The sequence below is a fragment of the Apodemus sylvaticus genome, chromosome 8, assembly GCF_947179515.1.
Source record: "Apodemus sylvaticus chromosome 8, mApoSyl1.1, whole genome shotgun sequence".
Classification (NCBI taxonomy): Eukaryota; Metazoa; Chordata; class Mammalia; order Rodentia; family Muridae; genus Apodemus; species Apodemus sylvaticus.
In genome coordinates, this window is record NC_067479.1 from 48,523,547 (window position 1) to 48,550,102 (window position 26,556).

Consider the following 26,556-nt stretch of genomic DNA (forward strand, 5'->3'; position numbering starts at 1 on the left):
ACATTTCTGTGGAAACATATCCATTAGGATAACTCCTGTTTTCTCTGAAGCCAGATCCCCACATCCTCCACAAAGGAAGATTTATGAGTTTGTACAAGGAGATTGAATCTAAATGGCTCTACTCCGTGCTTCCTCTCCTCATTTTGGGGTCATTCTACCTGTAGGAAACAGATTTTCAGCCCTCTAGGCAGTAACGCTCAGAGTCACAGTCTGACTAGAGAAAGCTAACACTCTGTAACTGAGCCAAAACTGGGTTGGGTAGTTCCCCTTCTATCCAGGGAGCAATACAATCTAGCCAATGTATCGTGTTGCACACAGGCTCTGATCAGTGATAAATATGACATCACCACCGTCTGTCATTTGTACCTTGCATCTGTTTCCCGATTTTCTCTAAGCCTGCATGTATACTTTATTCTGTATAAGTTTGATCTTCTATATACACAATTTCTACATTGTGAATTCATCCAGCTTTTAGTAAAACATATTTTAAAGTTATTACATTTATACTGAATATGTCTAGTCTTTTTTTACTTATCATTCTCCTCTTAAAAACATATAATAATAATAGTAATAATAATTCATAGTATTATATATCATAAGTAATCTAGAGGTATTTAAAACATATAGGAGAATAGTAGAGGTTCTGTGAACTATGGTTCCATTTTAGTCAAAAGACTTGAGCATTCTATAGATTTTGGCATCCACATTGTGGGTGTATCTTAGAAACATGCCTGACAGACACAGATCATTGACTGAATACTAATGAATGTAACAATAATTTTATATACTGACCTATGGGAAAAAAATGTCCAGGTGCTGGGCGGTGGTAGCACACACCTGTAATCCCAGCACTCTGGGAGGCAGAGGCAGGTGGATTTCTGAGTTCGAGGCCAGCCTGGTCTACAGAGTGAGTTCCAGGACAGCCAGGGCTACACAGAGAAACCCTGTCTCGAAAACAAAACAAAACAAAACAAAACGTCCAGGCTTTCTTAGCATCCTTATGCCTGAGGAGAGATTCTTTTTATTTCTTCTTCTAAAATCCCTAGGAAAAGACATTGTAGAAAATTTTAATCCCAAAGGGGGTTTCTACCCTGCCTTGATCATTTAGTTTTAGAATAAAGCACCCACAACTTTAATTATTTACAATAATCCTTAAACAGCACAAGAGCTGGGAAGATATTACCCTCTATGCTATTAAAATCTATTTCTTATCAATAATTCTAAGTTATTACGTATGCTTCATCTTAGCTGCTCTTAACTCCAGTTGGCCAGTTCTCAGGGACATACTTTCTTGACCCCTAACCCATGTTGACTGTACTGGCTGGTTTTGTGTGTCAACTTGACACAGGCTGGAGTTATCACAGAGAAAGGAGTTTCAGTTGGGGAAGTGCCTCCATGAGATCTAACTGTGAGGCATTTTCTCAATTAGTGATCAGGGGGGCGGGCCCCTTGTGAGCGGTGCCACCTTTGGGCTGGAAATCTTGGGTTCTATAAGAGAGCAGGCTGAGCAAGCCAGGGGAAGCAAGCCAGTAAGGAAGATCTCTCCATGGCCTCTGCACCAGCTCCTGCTTCCAACCCTGCTTGAGTTCCAGTCCTGACTTCCTTTTGTGATGAACAACAATACAGAAGTGTAAGCTGAATAAACCCTTTCCTCCCCAACTTGCTTTTTGGTCATGATTTGTGCAGGAATAGAAACCCTGACTAAGACGTTGACTTTCTGTCTCCTCACCTTCTTCTTCCTCTCCCTTATGGTTCTCTTCAGACCTGGGGAACCTTAAAACCCACCTGTTTCTTCTGTCCAGGTATTTGCTGTCGGCATCTTTGTTCACCAATCAGAAATAACTTGGGGTCAAGGTCATATAGCTCACTTGGGTGAAGTGCATGAGCAGGTCAGAAGAGGATGTCAGGTCCCTAGGACTGGAGTTACTGACAGTTGTTAGCTGATATGTGGGCACTGGGAATTAAACCCGAGTACTCTGGAGGAGCAGTCTGTGTTCTTACCCAAGGAGTCATTGCCCAGTCTTTTCTTGGCCTCCATTTCCTTACTTTTTATGGTCTGTTCTAACCATAGGTCTCCATCTCTGTCCTAACCTTCCTTCCTTTGCCCTCCCTTTAGGCTTCAGAGCATTGATCTCTACTCTCCTAGGCCTCTCTCTACTCCCATCTGACTCCATCTATCAGTAAGGGTGACTGTTGCTGTGTTGAAGCACCATGACCAAAGCAACCCGGAAAGGAAAAGGCTTTGTTTGGATTATGCTTCCTTCCTGTAGTTCGTCATCAAAGGAAGTCAGGGCTCAAACAGTCAAGAGGTGGAGGCAGGAGCTGTTGCAGAGCTCTCTTCATGGTTCCAAGCCTCAACTTCTCTGCATGACCCCTTCAATCCGTGGCCCTCAACTGCTGTTGAGAGTGCACCTTCATCAATGGCCTCTTCTAGCCTCTCACAGTGCCAAGCCTCAGCTGTTCTTCATGACCCTTCATGCCTTCAAATCCATATGACTCTCACACTGCCATATTTAACTGCCAGCATGAGGTAAAACCATGGCCTCCTCTTGGGATGCAGCTGCTATGTGCTGACTCTGAGGAAACACTTTCCAGAAGATGTCACCTCACTGATGCTGGGCTCTTGTTAATCACTGCTAATTTCTCAGTTCCAGTCAGCCAGCATTGAGTGTCCAACCACAACAAAAATTTCACTTTAGAGGCTCTGATCTCTTGTTAATCACAGCTGAGTCTTCAACCCTAGTTAACCAGAACCTCAGATTCTCAACTCAAAATACGCAAAATAGAGTCTTTAGTTCTCAAAACTTCCATCTGGAACTTTACAACCCAGGCCTCTATTGTCTGTGTTTTTCTCAACACTCTTATCCAAGCTCCTGTAGAACAAAGCTTTGAACACCCAATGGCTTTTCTAGCCCCAAATTTCAAAGTACTCCCATAATCCTCCAAAATCATGGCCAGGTCAATACCCATTATCATGTCTTAATTAGGATTACTATTTTTGTTATGATGGCTAAAGAAATTCCATTCTGTTCTAAGCATCTGTCTTAATCAGGGTTTCTATTCCTGAACAAAACATCATGATCAAGAAGCAAGTTGTGGAGGAAAGGGTTGATTCAGCCTACACTTCCACATTGCTGTTCATCATTGAAGGAAGTCAGGACTAGAACTCAAGCAGGTCAGGAAGCAGGAGCTGATGCAGCGTCCATGGGGGGATGTTACTTACTGGGGTGCTTCCTCTGCCTTGCAGCCTGCTTTCTTATAGAACCCAAGACTACCAGTTCACAATGGGCCCTCCCATTTTGATCACTCACTGAGAAAATGCCTTACAGCTGGATCTCATGGAGGTATTTCCTCAAGGGAGGCTCCTTTCTCTGTGATAACTCCAGCCTGTGTCAAGTTGACACACAAAACCAGCCAGCACAGCATCCATTAGCTATTTGTGCCTGACTCCAGTCCCTGGAAGATAAGTTCCCGTAACCCTGATTCAGTGAACCCCTGCCCCCAGAAATGTACAGCCATGACCAACTACTAACTGCTTTTTGGGGGGTTTTTGCAACCTGATTATGCAGACCATTAAGGACTATTTTGAAGTCTCCTTGACTACCTAATCTTGACAGAGCAGAACAGCTCCTGACTTGCTTGTGCAGATACTCAAGGCCTTCTTTTTTTAATTTTTTTTTGTCTTTAAAAATGTCTCCCTCACCCTGCTTTGCAAAGCAGTCTCAAGTTTGGCTCAGAGATTGTTGTCCTGCTAGCAGTAATCAATACATCTTTCAATTATAACTGGATTGAGTCTATAGTCTTTTCCCACGACACTGTGATGCAGCATTATGACCAAAGCAACTTGGGAAGGAAAGGGTATATTTGGTTTATGATTTCATATCATTTTTCACCAGAAAGGACAGCAGGAACTCAAATAGGGAAAGGCCTGGAGGCAGGAGCCGATGCAAAGGCCATGGAGAGTTGCCGCTTACTGGCTCGATTTGTATGGTTTGTTAGGCCTGCTTTCTTATAGAACCTGGGACCACCAGCTTTGGGATGGTACCACCCACAATGGGCTAGATCATGCCCTATGAACCCCTAATTAAGAACATGTCCTACAGGTTTGCACACAGCCCATTTTTGAGAAGGCATGTTTCTCAATCGAGGCTCCTTTCCTCTCTGATAACTCTAGCTTGTGTCAAGTTGATGTAAAACTAGCCAGTGCGTCAGCTCTACATGTGTCCTTGAGTGACCCATAAGGTGGGCTTATGTAAATCTACTCTACCAAGACCTTGCCTCACTCCTGAGCCTGGGGATGCTTTATGCATGGCCAGATGTACCCAATGCTTTAAATAGATGGCTTAGAATGATTTTTATAAATACAACCAAACCAGGGACCTAATGGCTCATGCATCAGACATCCAATTATCCATAGGATTTGTACCATCTGTCCAAGAACGACACTTTGGAGTTTTCTGTGCATAATAGTCCCACATAAAAGAATTCTCCCCCTTCCTCCTATACTCACTAAGTTTTATACCCTAAAATAAAATGTCTTTCTCCAGCCTCAATCCTTCTTAGGTGCTTCTCTTTCTCTGCTCTCTTTCCTTATCCCAGTTTTCCCGTTCTTTTCTCATGAATGAATGCCCCTCTCTCCTCAGCCTGATCCTTTCTTAGAGCTTTAGGCTTTGCTTCTTCCAGCTCTGGGGACACCTTCATAATCACCTGGGGAAAGGCCCAAGCGCTTTAGCCACTCCCACTTCAAGTCCTCTCTCAACTGTCCCTGCTGTCCTATGGCTGTCCCCTAACAGAGGAAGTTGAGCTCCTCGCTTGCAGAAGCAACATAGAAGCTACTGAAGGAGCTAAAGTCCTGGAGGCAAGTGTCAACTGCCAGGGGACCCTGGATCCTTACTTCACCCTACAGGTCACATTTCACAGTTTTTCGTTCCACCTCCACAGAGACTGTGCCCTCAGACCCACGGGAGCTCACTGATGTCCTTTACTAGTTTTTCTCTCCATTTTGTATTTCTCCGCACTTTCTCATCCTTGCCCCTAAATGTTTTTCTTAAGACACTGATCTCTGTAGATGGGAGCCCATACCACGATGTAGTCAAAGTCTGTGGTCTACACCATTCTCAGCATGTACTGAAGTGAGTTACCATTGCTCGTTCACATATTCATTGATCGTCATATCTTCAATACCTATTGTCCTAGTGTATGGATTTAATTAAATTAAATATTGTATAAAATATGTAAATGAATATGAAACAGGATCACACAGAGAGGAGAGATGAAGCCAACATCACTTTCCTTTTTCTTTTTTCTTTCTTTTTTTTTAATTTATTTTATGTGAATACACAGTAGCTGTCTTCAGACACCCCAGAAGAGGGCATCAGGTCCCATTACAGATGGTTGGGAGCCACGGTGTGGTTGCTGGGAATTGAACTCAGGACCTCTGGAAGAGAGTCAGTGCTCTTAACCACTGAGTCATCTCTCCAGCCCCGACATCACTTTGCTAAGTGCTCTCGATTCCCACTGCTCTGGTGTATAACATTAGCAAAATGTCATACAAGTGCACAGAGTGATTGGAAAATGAGCCACAAAGTAAGACTTAGAGTGAGCTTTTGCTTGTGGGTTCATTTCAAAGTGATTCTAAGGTATGAGGCTAAGCTATATTCTTGTTTGTTTTATTTGATGTACGTGGGTGTTTTGCCTGCCTGTGTATCTGTGTACAATGTATAAGTCTGTCGCCCTCAGAGACTAGAAGAGGGCTGTCAGATCTGTTAGTATTGGAGTCATAGGTGGTTGTGAGCTGCCATGTGGATGCTGGGACTGGAAACCGTGGTCTTCTGGAAGAGGAGCCAGTACTCAACCTCTGAGCCAACACTCCAGCCTCTGTCATCTAATTTTGTAAATTACATCGCCTTGTGAATTGTGTTAGTTTTTCATGCTAGTGTGATAAAATACTCTATCTAAAGCAACTTAAGGGAGAAAGGGTCTATCTTAGCCCACAGTTCAAGATACAGTCGTCATAGCAGGGAAGCAAGAGCTTGAAGCACGGCAGCCAGGTTGGCTACACTGCAGCCACAATCAGGAAGTAAAGAGAGATAAATATATATTATGATACAATTCCCTCTCTCCAGCTAGGCAGTTCTCAACGTGTGGGTCAAGACCCCTTTAGGAATAGAATAGCCCTTTCACAGGGGTCACCTAAGACCATCAGAAAACAGTTATTTACATTACAATTCATAACAGTAGCAAAATTACAGTCATGAAGTAGCAACAAAAAATAATTGTATGGTTGGGGGTCACCACAACATGAGGAACTGTATAAAAGGGCCCACAGCATTAGGAAGGTCGAGAACTGCTGCTCTAGAGTCTTCTAGGAAGAAAGACCCTCAACTGGGGGATTGAGAGCCACAGATCCTTCCTCACAATTCAAGGTGGGTCTCCCTACATTAAAGGATGTAATTAAGATAGTCTCCATAGGCATGCCCACATGCTCATCTCCCGGGTGATTCTAGATGCCATCAGGCTGGCAAACACTGAGGCGCACAGTCTCAGGCTCTGACTGAACAAATAGCTGACAGGCCAACAGAGCAGTGGTCCTTCAGGGAACACCCTTAAAACAAAACACCAGAGGTGGAAACCGCTAACAACACGGTTAGTAGAGTTACTGTCCTTAAGGTTTCAGCTCCCTTCAGAAGATTGTAGGCAAGACGGAAGATCTGAGGTGGGCGTCAATGTAGTCTGAGGTAGAATGGGTGCTGAAAGAACTTTTGAATCTTTTACTAGAAGGTCCTAAGCAACCCCTTCAAAAGCAACTTGAAATGCGTGCACGCTTCCCTGGTGCAGAATGTGACGCCCTGTTGCGGAATTATTAAGTTCTCTCTGGGTAGTTCAGAGTTGGTTGCTGCCTGGCCTAGATGCACCCAGGGCTTTATGAAATCCAGGGTGCATTCATAAATGCCACACAGACAGATGCTTAATGGATTCGCAGAGATGAAAAAAAAAGGAAGAAAGAAAGGAAAAAGCACTGCAGAGGCATCCGCACATGTCCGATTGTTTCAGACTCCCTGAATGGCAGTCTCTGGAGGAACTGCTTTAGCAGAGCACGGAGAAGGGGGTGGAGATGGAGCTCCAGGGGGAATCGGTGCTGGGAAACAAACAGCAGTTTAGGAGAAGCAGGAATTAGAACAGACTCTTGCATTTCCTTTTCCCTCTATTTCTCCTGCTTTAGTTTTGTTATTTTCATTATGACTTTTCTTCTCCTCCCCCACCCCCCAAGGTCTTTTATTTACATTCAGGAAATCCGGCTAGCCAGGGATCCTGGTTTGCAAAGGTCTCCCTTTGAAAGGGATCTGGGTAGTGGCTGATGTACCCCTCCCAGACAATTTCACTGAGGCTCCAGGCTATCTCTAGAGAAGGATTTTCACACAAATTGAATGTTTTAAAAACTTAAGAGCCAGCTATATTTGGATCTGTGAGCTATGAACAGCAGGGAGCCTACATGACTCTAAACCCCGCGACTCTCTGGTTACCTCTGTTTTACTGAACTGCGTGTGTTCCATCTTTAGAAGCTGCCTCAATTCCTCCAGTTGAAGAACACTTGCTTCCACCACAGGTAGCCGGAGGCTTTTTCTGACTTCACCGCAGATGTCACCCAAAAATGACGCATAGCACTCTCAGCTCAATTTGCATCGCCACACAAAAGGGTCTCTCCTAGGAAACCTTTTCTGCACTTCTGAAGCAGAATGGCATTTCAAAGAAACGTGTTCTTTTTAAGATAATAACTGCAGTTAACTCCCCCACTAGTCTTGCTGAAGTATTTGACAGTTAATCCAGCTTACCATTGGCTTGAAATGATTTGACAATCCGTTAACTCTTTTGGGAAATGCTTTTCTTCAGCTTACTAGTTAAGCATTTCCCCTCCTTTACAATGTGTTTTGTTCACTGAAATTTCATTTCTATCGCCTTCTCTATTCTTGTCCCCTGAAATGCCAATTTATCTCCTGTTGTGTGCATTTGTATATATTAAAAACGTGTGGAATCATTGTGCTATAAGGTTTCATACCCCAAAATGTGTATGTTGAAGATCCAACCACTAAATATTTCAGAATGTGACTGGGTTTGGAGACAGGGGTCCTTTATAGAGGAGAGAATGTCAGAATGGGGTGTGAATGCTGGGACCTAATTCAACAGGAGATTTAGACATACAAAGAAACACACTCGGAGAAGAAAGACCACATGGGACCAGGAGAAGATTACCATCTGCAAGTCACAGACCTGGAGAAAAACGGAATCTGTTTATACGTTCAAGTGTTTTAAGGAGATGAAAGTTGGTTATGTCTGTGGCATTCTGGAGGGATAAAGGAAAAGATCTCTTTCCGTTCCATCCCATCTAAGGGGTCAGCCTTGCCTTCCTTGTGTGGGATCCTCCCATGCCAGGCGTCACCGTCATTGGCTCTTGAAAACCTCAAGTGTTTGCCATGCGCTAGGAGTCCATCCTGCTTCCCGAAGCAGCATGGCGGTGCGCTTGAAGACCGCTGCTTGCAGAACAAAGCTAGAACAAAGCTACACTGAGTTAAGAGTGGGCTTAAGCAGGCGGCAGCTCTGCGTTGGCTCATCACCCACACCTGCCTCATTTGTAAAGCCGGACTCCCCTATGGCCAGCCAGCCCGTCCCTGACTGTTGCCTTCCTCGTCCTAATCCACACGCCCTTACCTGCCACCTCGTCTGTTTCCTGCCTGTACCTTCAGTAATTATCAGAAGAAAGCAGTCATTTCATGAACACCGGAGGGGCAAAATAAACTATGGGCTAATCAACGACCTGCCACCAACCTGACATTTTTATTCGGCGAGATTAAATTATACTTAACAATAACCCTGCCTTTTAAAAGAGGGAACAAGACACCCAGGGCAGTTTAGAAGCCCCACGTGGAGAGCAAAAACCCTTTGTGTTCTGCTTCTAGCAAGGTTCCACACTCAGCCACAGCAGCACGAGGTGCATTAAATATTTGCATAGCTCCTCCCCCTCCCCAGCCTCCCCAGCTTGTAGGTAACCTGGGCTCTAGAAAGCACTTGGAGCTCCTCCCTCCGCAACTCCCTCCAGCCCCCCCAGACTTACCCTGTGCCTGTGCTTCTCTTAACCCATCAGCTTAGAATTAATTTCCCCTAGGTAGCTATCTGATCCTTGCTCAAATGACGATTTTATCTCCATCCACCCTTGTATTCGTTGGGATTCTCTATAGGAGCAGATAATAGAGCAAGTATTCAGTGGTTGTCTATTGATGGGCAGTCCAAGAATCCCGTCGTTGTCCAGTCTTTGAGACTGGCTGTCTCCGTTGGTCTTCAGTATATGCCAGGATCCTCCCACCCCACAAAGTGGGCTCTAATGCCAGGAAAGGAATGGACTTGGTAGAGAAAACAGGCAAAAAGCAAAAGTTTCCTTCTTCCATATTCTTATCTAGGCTGCTAGCAGAAAATGTGGCCCAGATGAAAGGTAGGTCTTCCCACTTCGAACCATCTGGATTAAAGGGAGATCTCACTTCAAGAAATTTAATTAAGAAAGCTCCCTCACAGGTGTGCCCAGCTGCTTGGATTTTACTTAAATTCCAGACTTAAATTAACGTAATCAAGTTCACCACCACCACCAGCAGCCATCACAATCCCTTTTCAGGCCTGCCAATAATAAGAAAAATAATAATACTGACAACAGGAACGGGGATGAAAACATTGTCCTTCTGACCACCATTTTAACCAGGTTGTCTGTGTTCAGCACTGGAAATAGGAAACACCGTAGGAGCAGGGGCTGAGGACACACCCCCTCCATGTTCTGCCCTGCAGAACTGCCATGCTGAAAAACATTTAAAGAATATTAATCATCTCTTTTGGTTGCTCCTTTTTAAAGCTAGTTCTATCCAAGATTTTGGAAAAGTTTTACTTGAAGGCTTTTGCATGGGTCAGCGTAGAGGAGGAAGGGATTGAGCAGATGAATGGCACACAACTATTTCTTTTCCTGGGTATAGATTAAAAATGGAATTCTCGGTTTTCTGGTTTCTCCCTGGAAAACGGCCATTTCTATTCCAGAGTCATCCTTGCTTCACCCCAGAGTTTTCAGAGATCTTCAGCAACAGTCCTAAGAGCCATGAGGGAGTGGGTGGGGTGGGGTTCTCTCAGTGACAATGTCCTACACACTGTCCTGGGGCTTCAGAGGCTGGGCTACACCCTCATGCGCTTACCTCTAAGGGACATGTGTTCTGCTTCAGCGGAGGCATGACTCAGTGTATTTCAAGTTGTTTTTGTTTTAAAGAAATGTGTCTGTGTGTGTGTGTGTGTGCACATGTGGGTTCCTGTGTGTGAACGTGCCTTTGAAGGTCAGAGGACACGCTCAGGTGTTATCCTCAATGACGTCATCCACATTCTTGGAGGCAATCTCTCATCGGTCTACAGCCCATCAGTTAGGATGGACTAGCTGGCTATCAAGTCAAAAAAGTCACTTGTCTCTGCTGGAATTACAAGCGCGTGAGTACCAACCACCATGATGGTAACTGTTCCCGTGTTGTGGGTATCAACTCTGAGACCTCACACTTGTGAGGCTTGTATCGCAAGCCGCAAGGGCCTCACTTCATGTCCTCTGAGCTTTCCGAAGACAAGGTCATTCATAATCATTATCAACTTAATCATGTTGTAAAGGACAAACTGCTGAAGCAAAAGGCTCCTGCAGCCCCTATTCCCAGGGATGTCTTCTGCCAAATTTCTGTATTTCTCTATTACTTATCAATAAGAACATATCTTTGCATTAAAGGTATGATTTCTTTTTTACATTTTTTTCCTTTCATTAAAAATAGATTCTTCTCTCATACAATATATCCTGATTACAGTTTCTCCTCCTACTTCTCCCAGTTTCTCCCCCTTTCCCGTCCCCTCCAGGTCCACTTCCTTCTAACTCTCAGAAAAGAACAGGCTTCTGAGAGATAATAACCAAACATGACAAAATAAAATATAATAAAGTGGAGCAAAGTTATCGTATTGAAGTTGGATATGGCAACCCAACAGGAGGAAAACAGTCAGGGACCTACTTGTTCTCACAGTCAGGAGTCCAATAGCTATGAGCTACAACACATCTGCAGAGGACCTGGTGTCGGCTCCGTGCTGCTGCTGCTCCCGTCTCTGCGAACTCAGTGTTTAGTTGATTCAGGGCCTTCTTCTCCTGGTGTCCTCCATCCTCTCGGCCTCTTACAGTCTATCTCCTCTTCCATGGGATTCCCTGAGCTCTTAGGGGAGGGATTTGATAGAGACCTCCAATTTAAAGTCTCTCTCCACATAATCTCTGACCGTGGGTCTCTGCATGCATTCCCATGTGGTTTCAGAGGGCAGCTCTCTGATGACAGCTGGAGGTACCAAAATATGAATATAGTAGATAAATGGTAACCAGGCTACAATCATAGACTCGGTGAGGTCAGATAACAAGGAAGGGTTTAGGGTAGATGCAGGGATGTCCCTTGGAAGAGAAAATAAAACAGATTTTAGTGGTGGACTGGGGTTGGATGGTGATGGAAGGAATTCTGTAAGGTACCAAAATATGAATATAGTAGAATATCATTAGGAATCATTTATTGATCTATTTACATCAGTAGTGTTAGGCTTTGGACTATCACTCCAGGTCTTTGGACTATTCTAATCTCTGATTCTTGGTTACCCAAGCAGTGCCAGGCATAGGTTCCGTCTTGTGGGATGGGGCTTGGTTCAAATGAGACTTGGTTGGCTATTCCCACAAGTTCTGAGCCACCATTGCCCTAGTATATCTTGCAGGCCAGACAGACTGTAGAACAAAGGTCTTGTGGCTGGTTTGAGCACCAAAGACACTAAAATGTAGGAGTGAAGGCTCCTTGTAGGCACCAGTTGGACTTCTCCATGTTCAATGAGCTGTGTGGATGTCATCCTCAGCAATCAAGACCCTCTGTCAGTTTGCGGAAAGCAGCCTTTTGTCTTAGCAACAGCCTAGGTTGTTTGGGGTTTTCCATGGGACCTCCTTGGCCAACAGCTAGATTGTACGCAACCAAGTCGTGTCACTGGAAGCCTCTCCTGACGACAAGAGACAGTCAGTTGAAACTCTGCATCCCCCATTATCAGGAGTTCTCATGAGGATCACCTTCATAGATTCCAGGAAGTTAACACTGTACTAGGTTTCTACATCACTACACAAATGCTTCCCCAATTCCAGACATTTCTCCTTCCACCCAATCTCCCCTGGCTTCCATCCACATCCAACCCCAGTCTGCCAGTAAAATCTGTTTTATTTTCTCCTCCAAGGGACATCCCTGCATCTGCCCTAAACCCTTCCTTGTTACCTGACCTCTCTGAGTCTATGATTGTAGCTTGGTTACCATTTATCTGATGGAGAATCTCCACCTACAAGCGAGTCCATGCCGTATTTGTCCTTTGGGGTCTGGGCTACCTCACTCAGAATAATTTTTTCAAGTTCCATCCATTAGGCGTGATGGTTTTTAAGACACACACTCAGAACTGCAAAAGTGTAGCATGTTAAGGACTCATTTTATTTTTAAGTAATGTGTCTGTGTGTGTGGGTATGTACCTGTGAGTGGAAGTCAGAGCTATCTTTCTGTTTCAAATATAACCTTAGTCTTAATCTCTATTTTGGGCATTAGTCTTGCCAGCAGCAGAAATGTAGCATTTGTCAAAGCAAAGGAGGCATATCAGAGTTCTCAGTTAGCTGGGAACCCCCTGCTCTCTCTTCTGCCTTGGGTGGTTGCTGCTGTTGCAGTTGTCATAGACTCAGGGAAGCTGGCTCTGATGCATGGCAAAGAGCTACACACACTGGCACCAACTACAGTGCCCCTGCCACATCTATCTCTGAGCAGCTACTGCTTCTCACGGACCTCTGCATTGGCATCGACCACAGACCCGGTGATGGCTGCTCTTGAGAACCAACCTGACAGAATCTAGAAACACCCAGGAGGCAAGCCTTGGGTCATGTCTGCGAGGTTGATTAGAGTTTGAGTTAGTTGAGGTAGGATGACCTATTTTGGATGTGGGTGGCATCCTTCCAAGATTGGACCAAAAGAAGACAGTGAGCCAAACATCAGCTTTCATCTCTCTGCTTCCCAATTGCCCACCGGGGGCCAGCTGCCTCAATGGCCCCCTTTCCTCATGTCTTCACAGTGACAGACTGTATCCTCAAACCATGAGAGAAATGAACCCTTCCTTCCATAAATCAATTTCGTCAGATATTTTGTCCTAGCAATGAGAAACATAATTACTATGGGCCACTTGGCTTAGTTGTAACTGTTGAAGGAGGTGTTATCTAACCCTGGTCCAGGGGCTCGAACCAGCTGCTGCTTTTCACTTGAAACTGAAGGTTGTGTCCTCTGCTCCAGCCAGTGAACCCCATCTGCCCAGTCCAGTTTGTTTTCTTTCCTTCTCTTTCTTTTCATCCCCAGTATTGTCAGCAGAGAAAAGCAAAACAAAACCAGCTATATTTACCTTGTCAACGTTTTTTTTATTGTTGTTGGGTTTTTGTTTGTTCTTTGAGACAGGGTTTCTCCTTGTGTAGCCCTGGCTGGCCTGGAACTCCCATTGTAAACCAGGCTGGCCTTGGACTCGGAGTCCCGCCCACTCTGCTTCTTGAATGCTGGGTTTAAAGGCTTGAGCCACCATCTCCAGGCTCTGGGCCAGGTTTCTCGTCCCTCCTCTATACCACTGTGTGTGCTGGCGAATGAAGCTCTGTGGAACTCAGGGAACTGAGGCTTAGGCTAAAGCAGAGACCAGATTGCTTCCAACAGCTCCCTTTCTCCGCTTCCTTTCTTTACCATCAAAAACTTTTATCTTGCCCCACATAGGAAAGCCTGCTCTCAGGTGAAGAGCCGTTCCTTTTAAAGCTGCTGTTTAAGGTATTGTCGCTGCCAGAAGCTTCAGAAGTCGATTTTGAAACTAAAAGGTTGAGAATGTTTTCTTTTGTGTTCTGTTCCATTGTGACTCCCTCCTCTAAGGCCTGGGATGCTCGGGTTAGGGCTGTTAAAAGAGGGCCATTCGCAGCGGGAAAGCTGGTAGAGAGGAGGTGCCCGCTTAGGAAACACTCCAAGGAACTTTGCCAGTGTAGTAGAACAGCTTAAAAATTAAAGAGATGGCTAGAAATATAGCTAAGCGATAGGATGTTTGCTTAGTATTCAAGAAACTCCAAATTAAACTAAGCGGCACACGCTTGTAGTCCCAGCACGGAGGCAGTGGATATCGGTGGATCAGGAGTTCGAGTTTATCCTCAGCCACATAGTGAGTTCAAAGTCAACCTGGACTAGAGACTGTCTTAGAAGGAAACAAAATAAGAACACCTGTGTTACTGGGTCTTATGTCTCTACATTGGTAGATCTATTCTTTCTCTCTCTCTCTCTTTTTAATTTAAAAACATTAATTTTTATTTTTTATTGAAAAAAAAGTAAAAATATGTTATGATAAAGCTGAAGATTTACATGGAAAATATTTCTGACAAAATTGAAGAAATATATAGAAAAACACGTTAAAATGGACAATTTTCATGGAAAATTAAAGAGTAAAATGGTAGACATAAAAACATTGCTAAATTAATTTTAAAAAGGAAGTAGAAACATTTTCTGATAGAATTGGAGATCTACATGGAAATTCAATCAACTTAGAAATATTTTTATGCCTACCATTTTATCTGTGTAATTTTCCAAGATACTCTTCAATCTTAACATGCTAATCTAATTTTTTTTTATGTGATAAGTGTTTCCCTTACCTGGATGTATGTATACCATGTGTGTCCCTGGGATCTCCCGAACTTAGAAGAGGGCATTGGATCCCCTGGGACTGTCGTTACCTGCGGTGGTGAGCTGCAGTGTGGAAGAGCATCCAATGAGCTTTCCACCCCCTTCCTCTTTCTTTCCAGCTATAATCCTCTGTTTCTACTGCTCAAAGAAACAACATCTGTCTCTTTATCAGTCCGCAGTCCATAATGCTAGAGTCCCCAAATATAGCTTTAGTTCATCTGCTGTAATGGGCATTCAGGCAGTGTCGGGTTTCTGCTTTTGAGACAAGTACCCACAGACTTTTTTCTTTTTGAGATAATCTCTTGTGCACTGTGTGGAAGGATCACCTTTCAATAAAAAGCTGATGGCCTATCAGCAAAAGGCAGGAAGTAGAAAGTCGGAGTTCTGTGAGAGAGATTGGAACTCTGGGAGATTGTCAAAGGTGGGATATTTGCCTCAGAAACTGAGGAAGCTGAACACGTGGAACTGAGGAGAGGAAGCTGACCTTGCAGTAGACAGAATAGTTTAAACTGGTTATAAAAGTTACAAGCTGGTCAGGGAATGAGCCAAAGCTTATGGCCTAAGCATTTATTCATAAATAAATACGGCTCCAAGTAGTTATTCAGAAACTGGGATGTGGGTGGAAAAGCCCACAGTTATACTTTTTTCTACTAAACATTTGCATTACTTGATTTATAAAGGGTCTTTATACATGAAGGAAAATAGATCTTTAGCTATTTTTTACTAATTTGCCATGTATTATTAAACTTTGTCCTTTTTAGTATAAAAATTTAAATATCGGGTGGGATAAGTCTATGAAATACATTCCTTTTGCCTTTTTGTTATACAATGAAGAGCTACTTCCTTTTAATATAGGTCAATATTTGTATCATTGTAAACATTTTGTTTTTTTGTTGGTTGGTTGGTTGGCTGCTTGGTTGCTTGGTTGGTTTGTTCCTTCATTCATTTTGTTGGAAACAGGATCTCTCCTGGCTGCCCTTAAACCCAAGAGATCTGCCTGTCTCAGCTTCCCAAGTATTGGCATTATTGGCATATGTTACTACAGTAGACACACTTTGGGTTTTTTATTTTAATATGTTCATGTGTCAGGTTGAGACATTTTATCTTTTCTATATGTTTTAGTGCCTGATACTGAATACTATGTCTCTTGCCTGCTATACTTTTTTAGGTAATAATATAATATTTCATCATAAAGTCTGTGAGAGCCCATTATGTTTTTGATTTTAATTAATGTGCCTAAAAGATCCATAAACCAAAGATGTCTCTAACCTATAAGCCCCTTGCCCATAGACAGATACTTCCCAAGATCCTGGAGGCTGTTGTTCATTTAAGATAGCAAGTCACAAGTCTTCACTTTTCTAAATAAGTTTGGTGTATCTGACTGCACCTGATGTGCTTGACCACAGGTAGGTAGAATGTATATAAGCAGGAATACATCAGGAGACATGCTTGACACAAATTGGATGAAGGCTGGAAGTATGGCTTTGTCTTTATAAGCACAAGCTGTAGCTTGTGGCCATTTTCTGGGAATCCCTGGAAAGGACCTGACCAGAGTCCGTCCTCCTGTGCAGTATTCTAGTAAAGCTTGCTTCCAATTTGGCTCAAAACTATGATAGTGGTCTTGCCCAGTGGGATTAACAAGGTCCAGTATTATTGAAGATTGTCCAGAGACTTTTATTCTTTTTCCTTTATTTTCATTGTATTTTCTTCTATGAAGTAGACAATACTGTGCTGTTCTTTAGGTGGGTGAAGTGAATTAGGGAGGAACAGTTATAAAAGTTGCTCTTCCCTCTTCCCAAAGGATGGGAGATCCTGGGAATAAGAGCAGGCACAGGCTTCAGGAGGTTGGGTTCCCCATAGTCCTCAAAACTAGCAGTAATTCCCAAGACTAGCTTAAAGTTCTTTGGCAAAATGTAAAAACCCACAAAGTAACACAATCTAATAAATGTTGCATGAAGGACCCACAGGATGGCTCATCAGTAAAGTAAAGATGCTTGCTGAGAGCCTGACAATAGGAATTGACCTCCATATGTTCATCATGGTGCGCGCACGCGCGCGCGCGCGCGCACACACACACACACACACACACACACACACACGCGTATGCGATAGATAGATAGATAGATAGATAGATAGATAGATAGATAGATAGATAGACAGACAGACAGACAGACAGGCATATACATGGATAGATATATAGATACATAGATACATAGATACATAGACAGATACATAGGTAGATGCATATATAGATACATGGATGGATAGATAGAAGATAGATAGATAGATGCATAGACATATAGATAGATACATACATAGACATATAGTAGATACATACATAGACACATAGATTCATATATAGATACATGGATGGATAGATAGATACATATATATATACATAGGTATATATGTATATATATATACATGGATGGATGGATAGATAGATAGATAGATAGATAGACAGACAGGCAGACAGACTGAAGTGCTTGGAGAATAATTGAAGATAGGAACTGTGCAGGAAAGGCAGAGTAGAACTGGCATGCCTCGGAGGACAAGGGGCGCCTCCTAGTCAGGCAGTCAGAGGAGGACTCCACCAGAAGATGACCTTTGGGCAAAGATTTGGCAATGGGGAGAACATGAGTCAGGTTTTCTGAGCAAAACATTCCAGGCAAAGTAATCACCCCATGAAGGTCTAAAGGGCATGTGCCTCACACATGTGAAAACAGCTAAGAGGACAGCAGTCTAAGCGTGTGTGTGTGTGTGTGTGTGTGTGTGTGTGTGCATGTGGTATGTATGTATGTGATGGTGATAGTGGTGTATGTGTGGTAGTGGGTTGTATATGTGTGTTGATAGTTGTCTCTGTGTGGTAGTGGAGTGTGTATGAATGTGTGTATGGTATGTGTATGTAGTATGTATGTATGTGGTAGTGATAGTGGTGTGGGTGTATGTGATATGTGTGCATGGTAGTGGTGTGTTTGTGTGGTAATGGTTTGTGAGTGTATGTGGTATGTATGTGTGGTAGAAGTGTGTGTATGGTGTGTGATTGTACTATGCATGTATGTATGTGGTAGTGATAGTGGTGTGTGTGTGTTAGTGGTGTGCGTGTTAGTGGTGTGTGTGTAGAGGGGAGAAGACAGGAGAAAACAGTGAGGAGTTGGGGACTGACCATCCAGGACCTCACGGCCTGTTCTCAGGTGTGGCCCCATCTCACCTCTTCTTGCTTATGCTTTATTCACGGTTGCAGTGACTGGATCCAAAGAGCACAAACACAAATAGCTTGATGGCACATGTCTACAAGAACACGAGAACAAAGGATGCTAAGCTGGAGGATCACTGTTTGAGTCCAGCCTGGGCTACAGAGCAAGATCCTGTCTTAAGAAAAGAACAACATAACCAAACCTCAGTGTCTGCACACTGAAATCCAGCACCAGAGAGGAAGAAGCTGAAGGATCCAGAGTTCCAGGGCAAACTCGGCTACATGAGTTACAGGCCAGCCTGGGCAACATGAAATCTTGTCTCAAAAAAAAAAAGTTCACTTAAGCAAGTTATATAGAGTCAATCAAAATGTTGCTATTTCTAGTACATAATGGGCTAAATATTTACAGCCAAATAATACAGTTATATTACAATATAATATGTATATTGTTACACATACAATTGTCCCTCAGGATCCTGTGGCTACTAATATCTCCAGATGTTCAAGTCGCTTGTATAAAATGATATCATGTTTCCATGCGACCTCCACACATCTTCCTATATACTTTAAATCATTTATTACTTACAATACCAAGGATAGCATAAATGCTACTGTACTGTATTTATTTATGGAGCAATGACAAGAATAAAAAGCAGTCTATGTGTGTTTAGTACAGATGGATTTTCTTTCTGAATATTTTCAATTTAAAGCTGTTTAAACTCATTGAATTTAAACTGAAAGCTATGGAAGGTGGGTACTATACAACTGTATACAGCATAGGCAGACATATGCTATGAAAGCTATGGAAGGTGGGTACCATACAACTGTATACAGCATAGGCAGACATATGCTATGAAAGCTATGGAAGGTGGGTACCATACAACTGTATACAGCATAGGCAGACATATGCTATGAAAGCTATGGAAGGTGGGTACCATACAACTGTATACAGCATAGGCAGACATATGCTATGAAAGCTATGAAAGGTGGGTACCATACAACTGTATACAGCATAGGCAGACATATGCTATGAAAGCTATGAAAGGTGGGTACCATACAACTGTATACAGCATAGGCAGACATATGCTATGAAAGCTATGGAAGGTGGGTACCATACAACTGTATACAGCATAGGCAGACATATGCTATGAAAGCTATGGAAGGTGGGTACCATACAACTGTATACAGCATAGGCAGACATATGCTATGAAAGCTATGGAAGGTGGGTACCATACAACTGTATACAGCATAGGCAGACATACACACTCTTCTGGCCTCCTCAGGCTCCCGCACTCACATGGTGTACATACAGACAATCAGGAAAACACACACACACACACACACACACACACACACACACACACGCACGCACACATGCACACACATACACAATAAATATATTTTTAAAAACCTTTAAATACATGTATATACGTATTGCTTATAAAGTAAATGTTAAAATTCAGATAAATGGGTTTGTTATACTAATAAGTAATGCAAACAAATTCATATTACTATAACTCACTGTAATGCTCTAACAATAATTCCATTATATTATGAGCTATGTTGAATCTATATTTTTTTTTTAAAAAAGCTATTTTTTTGCAATCTGAAGCAAACAAAGATAGAGAAAAAAATGAGCTTGGTAGAAATATGTAAGCTGCATCAGAGGCAAGAATATAAAACAAATAAACCAATCTGAGAAATCTTACAGCATCTAAAACAACACTTTGAACCTGTTCTTCGAAAGTGTCCTGGGGAGCATGGGGGAGGGGGGACTGAGTTTATTGTAGCATTAGGGAAAGTCTTTGTGGCCTCAAAGTTACTCTTTTTTTCCCCAAAAAAGCAGTAAGTGGAATACAAAATATACCTCTCTTAACCAACAAAGAAAGACTTACTTCAGATAAGATGGCTTTTGTTTTAGAAACCTCAGATTTTGAAATGTTTGTGGAGCAGATTAGCATTCTCCTGCCTCTGGTCTACTTAGACTATCTCTATGATTCAGGAAGCTGGCTAGTTCAAACACATCAGAAACCACATCATGGCTAACCCTGAATACACACACACACACACACACACACACACAAAAGCATGCATTCACACACGCACGCACACACGCACGCACGCACATACGTACGCACACACAGACACACACACATTCACATTAGCTGTCACCAGTCACCAGTTCATGAAAATTCTATTAAGTCTTTTAGGAGAAGCTGAGCCTGGTGGCCTACGACCTCTCCAACCACAGCACTTGAGAAGCTGAGGTAGAAGGATTACAGTAGAAAGTTTGATGCCAGCCTTGGACTATACAGTGGGATCCTGGACAGCCTGGGGTGTGGAGTGAGATATTGTTTTAAAGAAAAGGAGAGAAGAAAGGAAGGGAGAACGGGAGGGAGGGAGGGAGGGAAAGAAAGAAAGGCGGAAGGGAGGGCAAAAAAAGAGGACTAGTTAGAAGAGCACTGAAGTTTTGAAAATATGACTAGGTAGGTTTCTTTGTTGTAGAAACAGGCTCTGAAACACTAACAACCTGCAAGTAGAAACTTTTTAGCCAAGTTTTTTTTTTCATTTCTGATCATTTTCTTACACTTATTTGTGTGTGTGTGTGTGTGTGTAAGTATGTACATATGTGGAGGTCAGAGGTCAACTTTTTGGAACTGATCCCCCCTTCCCACCTTGTGGGTCCTAGATCAAGCTTAGGTCACCTGGCTTGGTTTAAAGTGCTTTTACCCATTGAGCTATCCTACCAGCCCCCCTTTTACAAAGTTGATAAACTTTCAAATCCTAAATGAAGTTATTATAAAATCAGTGTTGTACATTCGATAGACACCCTCTCACATTCTTGACTATTTACATAGTTTTCAAGAAATTTGCATAACAGAGACTTGAAAACAAAAGTAGAAACATATATATCTTCTTCAGACTTTCTTAAACATGTACATATTTTGATGACATATGTGTTGTAAAATATTTAAAGTGAGGCTAAGATGTTCTATTTGCTCAACTAATAAAGGTGCTTATACTTCTAGAAGGTACTCATATTTATAGTGTCTGAGGCTTAGAAAGTTTGTTTTTGGTAAAACATCTCAAATGATACAAAAGACTGGCAACTGTCCTCTGCAGATGTTACCTTTGAAGAACTTTCTAGAAGCATATGGAAAGTTTTGACTTGTTAAGAGTCAGTTAAAATATTAACTCAGAGTCCATCAGGAGTCTTCTATTCATTTGCACTCCCAAACATTTGTGCAACACCATTGCCTGTGAAAATAGTCTAAGGAGACATACTACTACTCAGTTGTGAGTGCATTTGCAGAGATGGTGCAATAAATAACACTGTCAACTTGACAAGCTTTAGAATCTCTAAGAGATTCTAGCCTCCCATGTGCCTCTGAGCAGGTCTGTAGAGATCACCTTGATAAGTTAATGGAGGCTGGGTGGGGTCTTAGGCTGGACAGAAAACAGAAATCAAGCTGATCATGGAGCATCCGTCTTTCTGTCTCTCTGCTCCTTCACCTGGGATGCAATGTGACCAGCTGTCTCAAGCTCTGATGATACTAGCTTGGGTCAAGTTGATACTCAAAACCATCCAGAAGAAACATGGAAGAAATCTGACACTGCCCCTTCCCTCTCCAGAGTTTCTCTATATAACTCTAGCCATCTTGGAACTCACTTTGTAGACCAGGCTGGCCTCCAACTCACAGTTCTGCCTGCCTCTGCCTCCAGAGTCCTGGGATTAAAGGCGAGCAAAACCAAAATGATGGCACAATTCAGGTTTGGATCTTTCTTAACTTCCTTCTTACAGAACAAATAAGTTAAAGCAGACTTAGGAGGTGACGGGAAACAGTGCTTGCTGGCTCTTATAACATCCCCCCAAGAATTTTGATTTGCATATTATTTGAAGAAGCACTCTGACCAAATTTAGAAGCAGGAGTCAGGCCTGTTTTAAGGGTGCTGGAGCAATTACTTGCCCAATAGATTTAAATGCTGTATGACTTCATTTCTCATTTTTGGGTTCCACTTCATTAAAAACAATAACAGAAATATGGTGTGAACTATCTGGAAAAAAATTGCTTAAAATGTTTTAATGTAGTCTAAAATCCAACACAAATAAGAAATATTTACTGTTGCTGTCACGTTGTAAGTTTTCCCCCCTTATCATTAATGCTGACTTAATTTATTTGATATTTATTAAGCAATAAGTTTGGTGGAAGGAGAGGGCCCAAGATTGTGATTGACCAGATAAAGAAACAAGGTGACAGGGAAGCTAAAGAATAGCTTCAAGAAGAAGCAACTGTTCCCAAAGCTTCGACTAGTACAAAGAAATTGGCTGAGTAAACTCTGGAATAGAACAAGCTTGAGCAGTTCACTTTGTATCCTGAGAGTATGAATGTCATGTGTGAACCAAAACAAGGAGCTTAACCAACTCTGGAACAGGCAAATAACCACGCACGGCATTTACATTTGTAAGGCAACTTGTCATGATATCATGAGCTTTGACAAGATCTCAGCTTTAGAAGGGCAGGAGAATGGCCATGAGCAGCCTCAGCTTGGCAAGATGCACAACTGCTAAAAAGCTAAAAAACTAAATAACAGGGTGTGAGCACACTGCTCGGGTTGCACCTGCCTAGAGTACCTCTGGGAACCCCAGAAACCCTGAGCCAAGCGGTTCTTTCTTGGGAGGAGGCAAAGTTTCTGGCGAGTTGGATGCAGCCCTCAAAATAACTATGGAAGGTTACAGGACACACACAGGGCTCAACTGTATAGGAGGGAAACACTGTTCTGAGATCCAAGTAGGAGTCTCATGTTTTGTTTTCTGTTTCTTTATTATATCAGTTTCATACACGCCATTTTCACTTGTGTTTATAAACTAGTATGTAAATTAGTCATGATGGTCTCTAGTCATTTTTTTTCTATTTTAATGTTCACAGTTGTATTACAAACCCCCTTAAAAAGGAGATACTAAGGGCCGGGTGGTGGTGGCGCATGCCTGTAATCCCAGCACTCTGGGAGGCAGAGGCAGGCAGATTTCTGAGTTTCGAGGCCAGCCTGGTCTACAGAGTGAGTTCCAGGACAGCCAGGTCTATACAGAGAAACCCTGTCTCGAAAAAACAAACAAACAAACAAAAAACAAAGCAAAAAAGCAAAAAAAGGGAGATACTAGCGTATGAATGACTATGAAGTTGGCTGTGTTACCACATGCAAGACATTAAAGAAACCATTAAGTATTCATGAACATTCTACATCAAAAGCTTTAAAATATAACTATATAGTAGCCCCTCAAAAACCTACAGCCTGTGCACCATTAACCCATTACTAAGGAAGTGGAAGCAGGTGGATCTGTGTGAGTTTAAGATCTGCTTGATCGACAGAGAAACTATGTTTCAAACAAAGGAACAAAAAACCAAGCCCTCTAAAAGCTACAGACTGTGTTAATTTTTTTATTTACCACAGTACTAGGGATTGAACTCAGGATCTTGTGAATATTAAGTTAGCACTCCATGCACCCACCACTGAGCTACATCCTCAGAGCCTTATAACCTATAATAATAAATTCATATGTGTATACAATATATCTTGGTTATATCCATCCCTTAGTCACTCCCTCCAGCCCGGCCAGCACCATCTCCTGCCCCCAATATGTCTCCCATACCCTTCCACCACTACCCTTCCCCTCAACAAGTCTCTTATATCCCTCCCAACTTCATGTGGTTTAATAAAATAACCCACTAAGTCCAACTGGTGCTGCCTGTATATGTGCATGTCTGCTGGGTCACACACAGGGGTGTGGGAAACCTGCCAATGGCTACCTTTCTCAAAGAAAAGTGACACTCTGTCCTTTAGCAGTTATCAGTTGCCATTAGCAACTCAGCTAGGGGTTGGGGTATTGGGATGCCCTCCCCCCTCCACAATGGAATGTCTAACTCCCTGGATCTTGTGAAGGACTTGCACGGGTAAACACGGCTACTGTGAATGTGTGTGTGTAACGGTCATGTCATGTTCAGAGGCCAGCCTCTCACACTACGCCTCTCCAGTCTTCAGGTTTTACACTCATTCTTTCCACAGCCTCTTCAATACTGTTCCCTGAGCCTTGAAGTGGCTAGGGATCATATAGTCATCATCTATACAGCCTATTATTCTTGACATTTTGAACGGTATGAATTTTTTTAAAAGAATGTGTTTTTACAAAGAATCTTATATGCTAAACAAAAAACTGTATGATATTTATACAGAAGCCAGTGTTGAGCTGTACTTAAGTTTCACATTTGTAATGAAACAAGCGACTGGGCCTCCACACCTTCCTTGGCAATCACAGACAAACAATTTGTTTCTTCTCTTCCTCCTCTCCCTCTTCCTCCTCTTCCTCCTCTCCTTTCTCTTCTACCACCACCTCCTCCTCCTTCTCCTCCTCTTCCTCCTCTTCATCTACTCATTCTTCCTTGAGCCTGCTGCCCCTCCAGGGCCCTTCTTTCTTGCCTCACTTCTGCTCTCTGCAAGATGTGCAATATCCTGTAGCTCATACTTCCTTTCGTTCCGCTGCCTTCTGCTCATATGCTGGTTTCTCTCGGGCTGTCTGCTCAGACCGCATCTCACCCAGTTCCCTTGCTACATTCCCAATGAACAAGCCTCGGTTTTCACTCTTGATCTTTGGACAGTATTCAAAACAAAGCAGGAAGACAGCAGACGACAGACTTTTGTGAGTACCTGGGTCTTCTTTCTTCTTTCGTTCCTATCTTATTGCCTCTAAGAGGAACATAATTCTATATCAGCTACCATAGCCTCAGAGCAAGCCTTGTCACCTTGAGCAGTATCTTTAGGTTTCACCCTTTGCAGGCATGAAGATTTTCTCCAAGAACTCAGCAAAGTTGGCCCAGAACCCAGACATCTCTTTTCTCCTGTCAAGTCTGCCGGAAGACAGCCTCTGGGCCTGTTCTTCCCCCAGGCACCCAGGTCTCCTTTACCCACGCAGACCCAAGGGGCTCTCTACCTGAGTGAACTTTTTCCTGAGTCCAAACCAGACACTTCCTTCTCAAGACTATTGTCAACTAGTTTCACTTTTTCATATTAGTTTAAGCTTTAATTTTTTTCCTTCATTGTGGGGCAACAATTTTAATAAAACAACAAACCAACTCTTGTCTCAGGTTAGTAAAAAAGTTGTTGCCAACTATCTAGAAATGTACTTGTCTTTGTTGTTGTTGTTGTAAAATGTGGCATTTTTCCGGGCTGGGATATAGCATAGTTTGTTGACTGTCTGCCTAGCATATACAAAGTTCTTGTTTCAACCCTTAGTACCTTGTAAGGTAGGGACGGTGACTCAGGTCTATAATCCCAGAACTCTATGAGTAGACATACAGTGATCAGAAGTTCACCCTTGACATGCAGTGAGTTTGAGGTCAATCTGACCTATAGGAACACTGTTAAAAACAAAAACAAAAACTGATGTCTTTTCTCTTTTGTTTTCTTTTTTTGGTCCTGATTCTTTTGATAGACAGAAGGAAAGAAATGAACATTTGCTGAGTTCCCTGGTATGTACCAAATTTGTATATTACTTGTCGGTTAATATTATAACAAATGTTAAATTTTATTCAGAAACAGTTTTTAATTATCTTTCTGTGCCCTGGATCTCATGACAGTAATATTTACCTAGGGGCTTAACTACCTTTTCTGCCACAGTAAATTATTTAAGTTTATTGTCTCCTTCTGCAGCCCAATGCTGTGCAGTTTTTATGGTTCATGTGTTCATTGGTTTGTTGTTATTGATCTTGTTTGTGTTTCGGAGTCTGGAGTCCAGGGCATGCAAGTACTCTACCAGTGAGCCTCCAGCCACTTTGCTGAAGGTTTTTGTAGATGTAGAGTGTACTGAAAACATCTTTCAGCTTTTATATTTATAAAAGACAGCACTGCACTATACACAGCCACAACCAGCACCATGAGAAATAACCAAATCCAACAGAGTGACATTGTGATGCAGTAGTTGTGAGAAGGAATTTAAAAGATAGATGCCTTTGCTCTTGGGCTTGCCTGTGTTCTCATCTGTGACATTAAAACCCTTTGGGGTTTTGAAACTTTGAATGACACCCCTCTTCTATCATCTACTTCCATTAAATATCACATCTTCACAACTGGAGTGATGGACCAGCTGACGTCCCAAATAGTCCTCCAGACATTCAAGAAAGAGTTCTCGACTAAGGACAAATTGTTTCCAGTGGTTTCCTTCCTGAGATTTCATGTTGCATTGCGTGTTCCCTTTTCCAGATGTTTGCTGATCTTTGTGGGCCAGAGATGGAGGAAGCACTCCACTCTGTTTATTTCTTCACCACAAGATTAATTCAGAGCAACCTCAGCTCCTAGGTTTTTTTTCTTGCAGTGGTTTTGTAGGTTTCAAAGGGACTGTGGCTGTGTGGAGAGCTATGAAGGAAGCTGCAGATGTTTACCAGTGGGTTAGAGAGTGACTTCCACAAGCAGATCAGATTGGAGGCCCTGGTCTTCTGGCTGTTAGGGAAACACCACCAGATACCAACCACTGATTCAAAGAATGTACTGTTAAGAGCACAGGAGTTTGTGATGATAGGG

The 26,556-nt window shown here is 42.6% G+C and overlaps 1 protein-coding gene across 4 annotated transcripts in view; it reads left to right on the forward strand.

Annotated features, from left to right (window-relative positions):
* Positions 1-24,456: 24,456 nt before the first annotated feature.
* Positions 24,457-26,556, forward strand: part of Dgkh (diacylglycerol kinase eta) — a 208,161-nt gene continuing 206,061 nt past the window's right edge. The window contains exons 1-2 of one of the 4 annotated variants that reach the window (XM_052190878.1): positions 24,457-24,679; positions 25,472-25,508. In XM_052190878.1, the coding sequence (XP_052046838.1) occupies positions 24,600-24,679; positions 25,472-25,508 (117 nt within the window). In that variant the 5' untranslated portion in view covers positions 24,457-24,599. The remainder of the gene's footprint in view (positions 24,680-25,471; positions 25,509-26,556) is intronic. The other 3 variants (XM_052190884.1, XM_052190882.1, XM_052190880.1) reach the window with 3 other exon arrangements.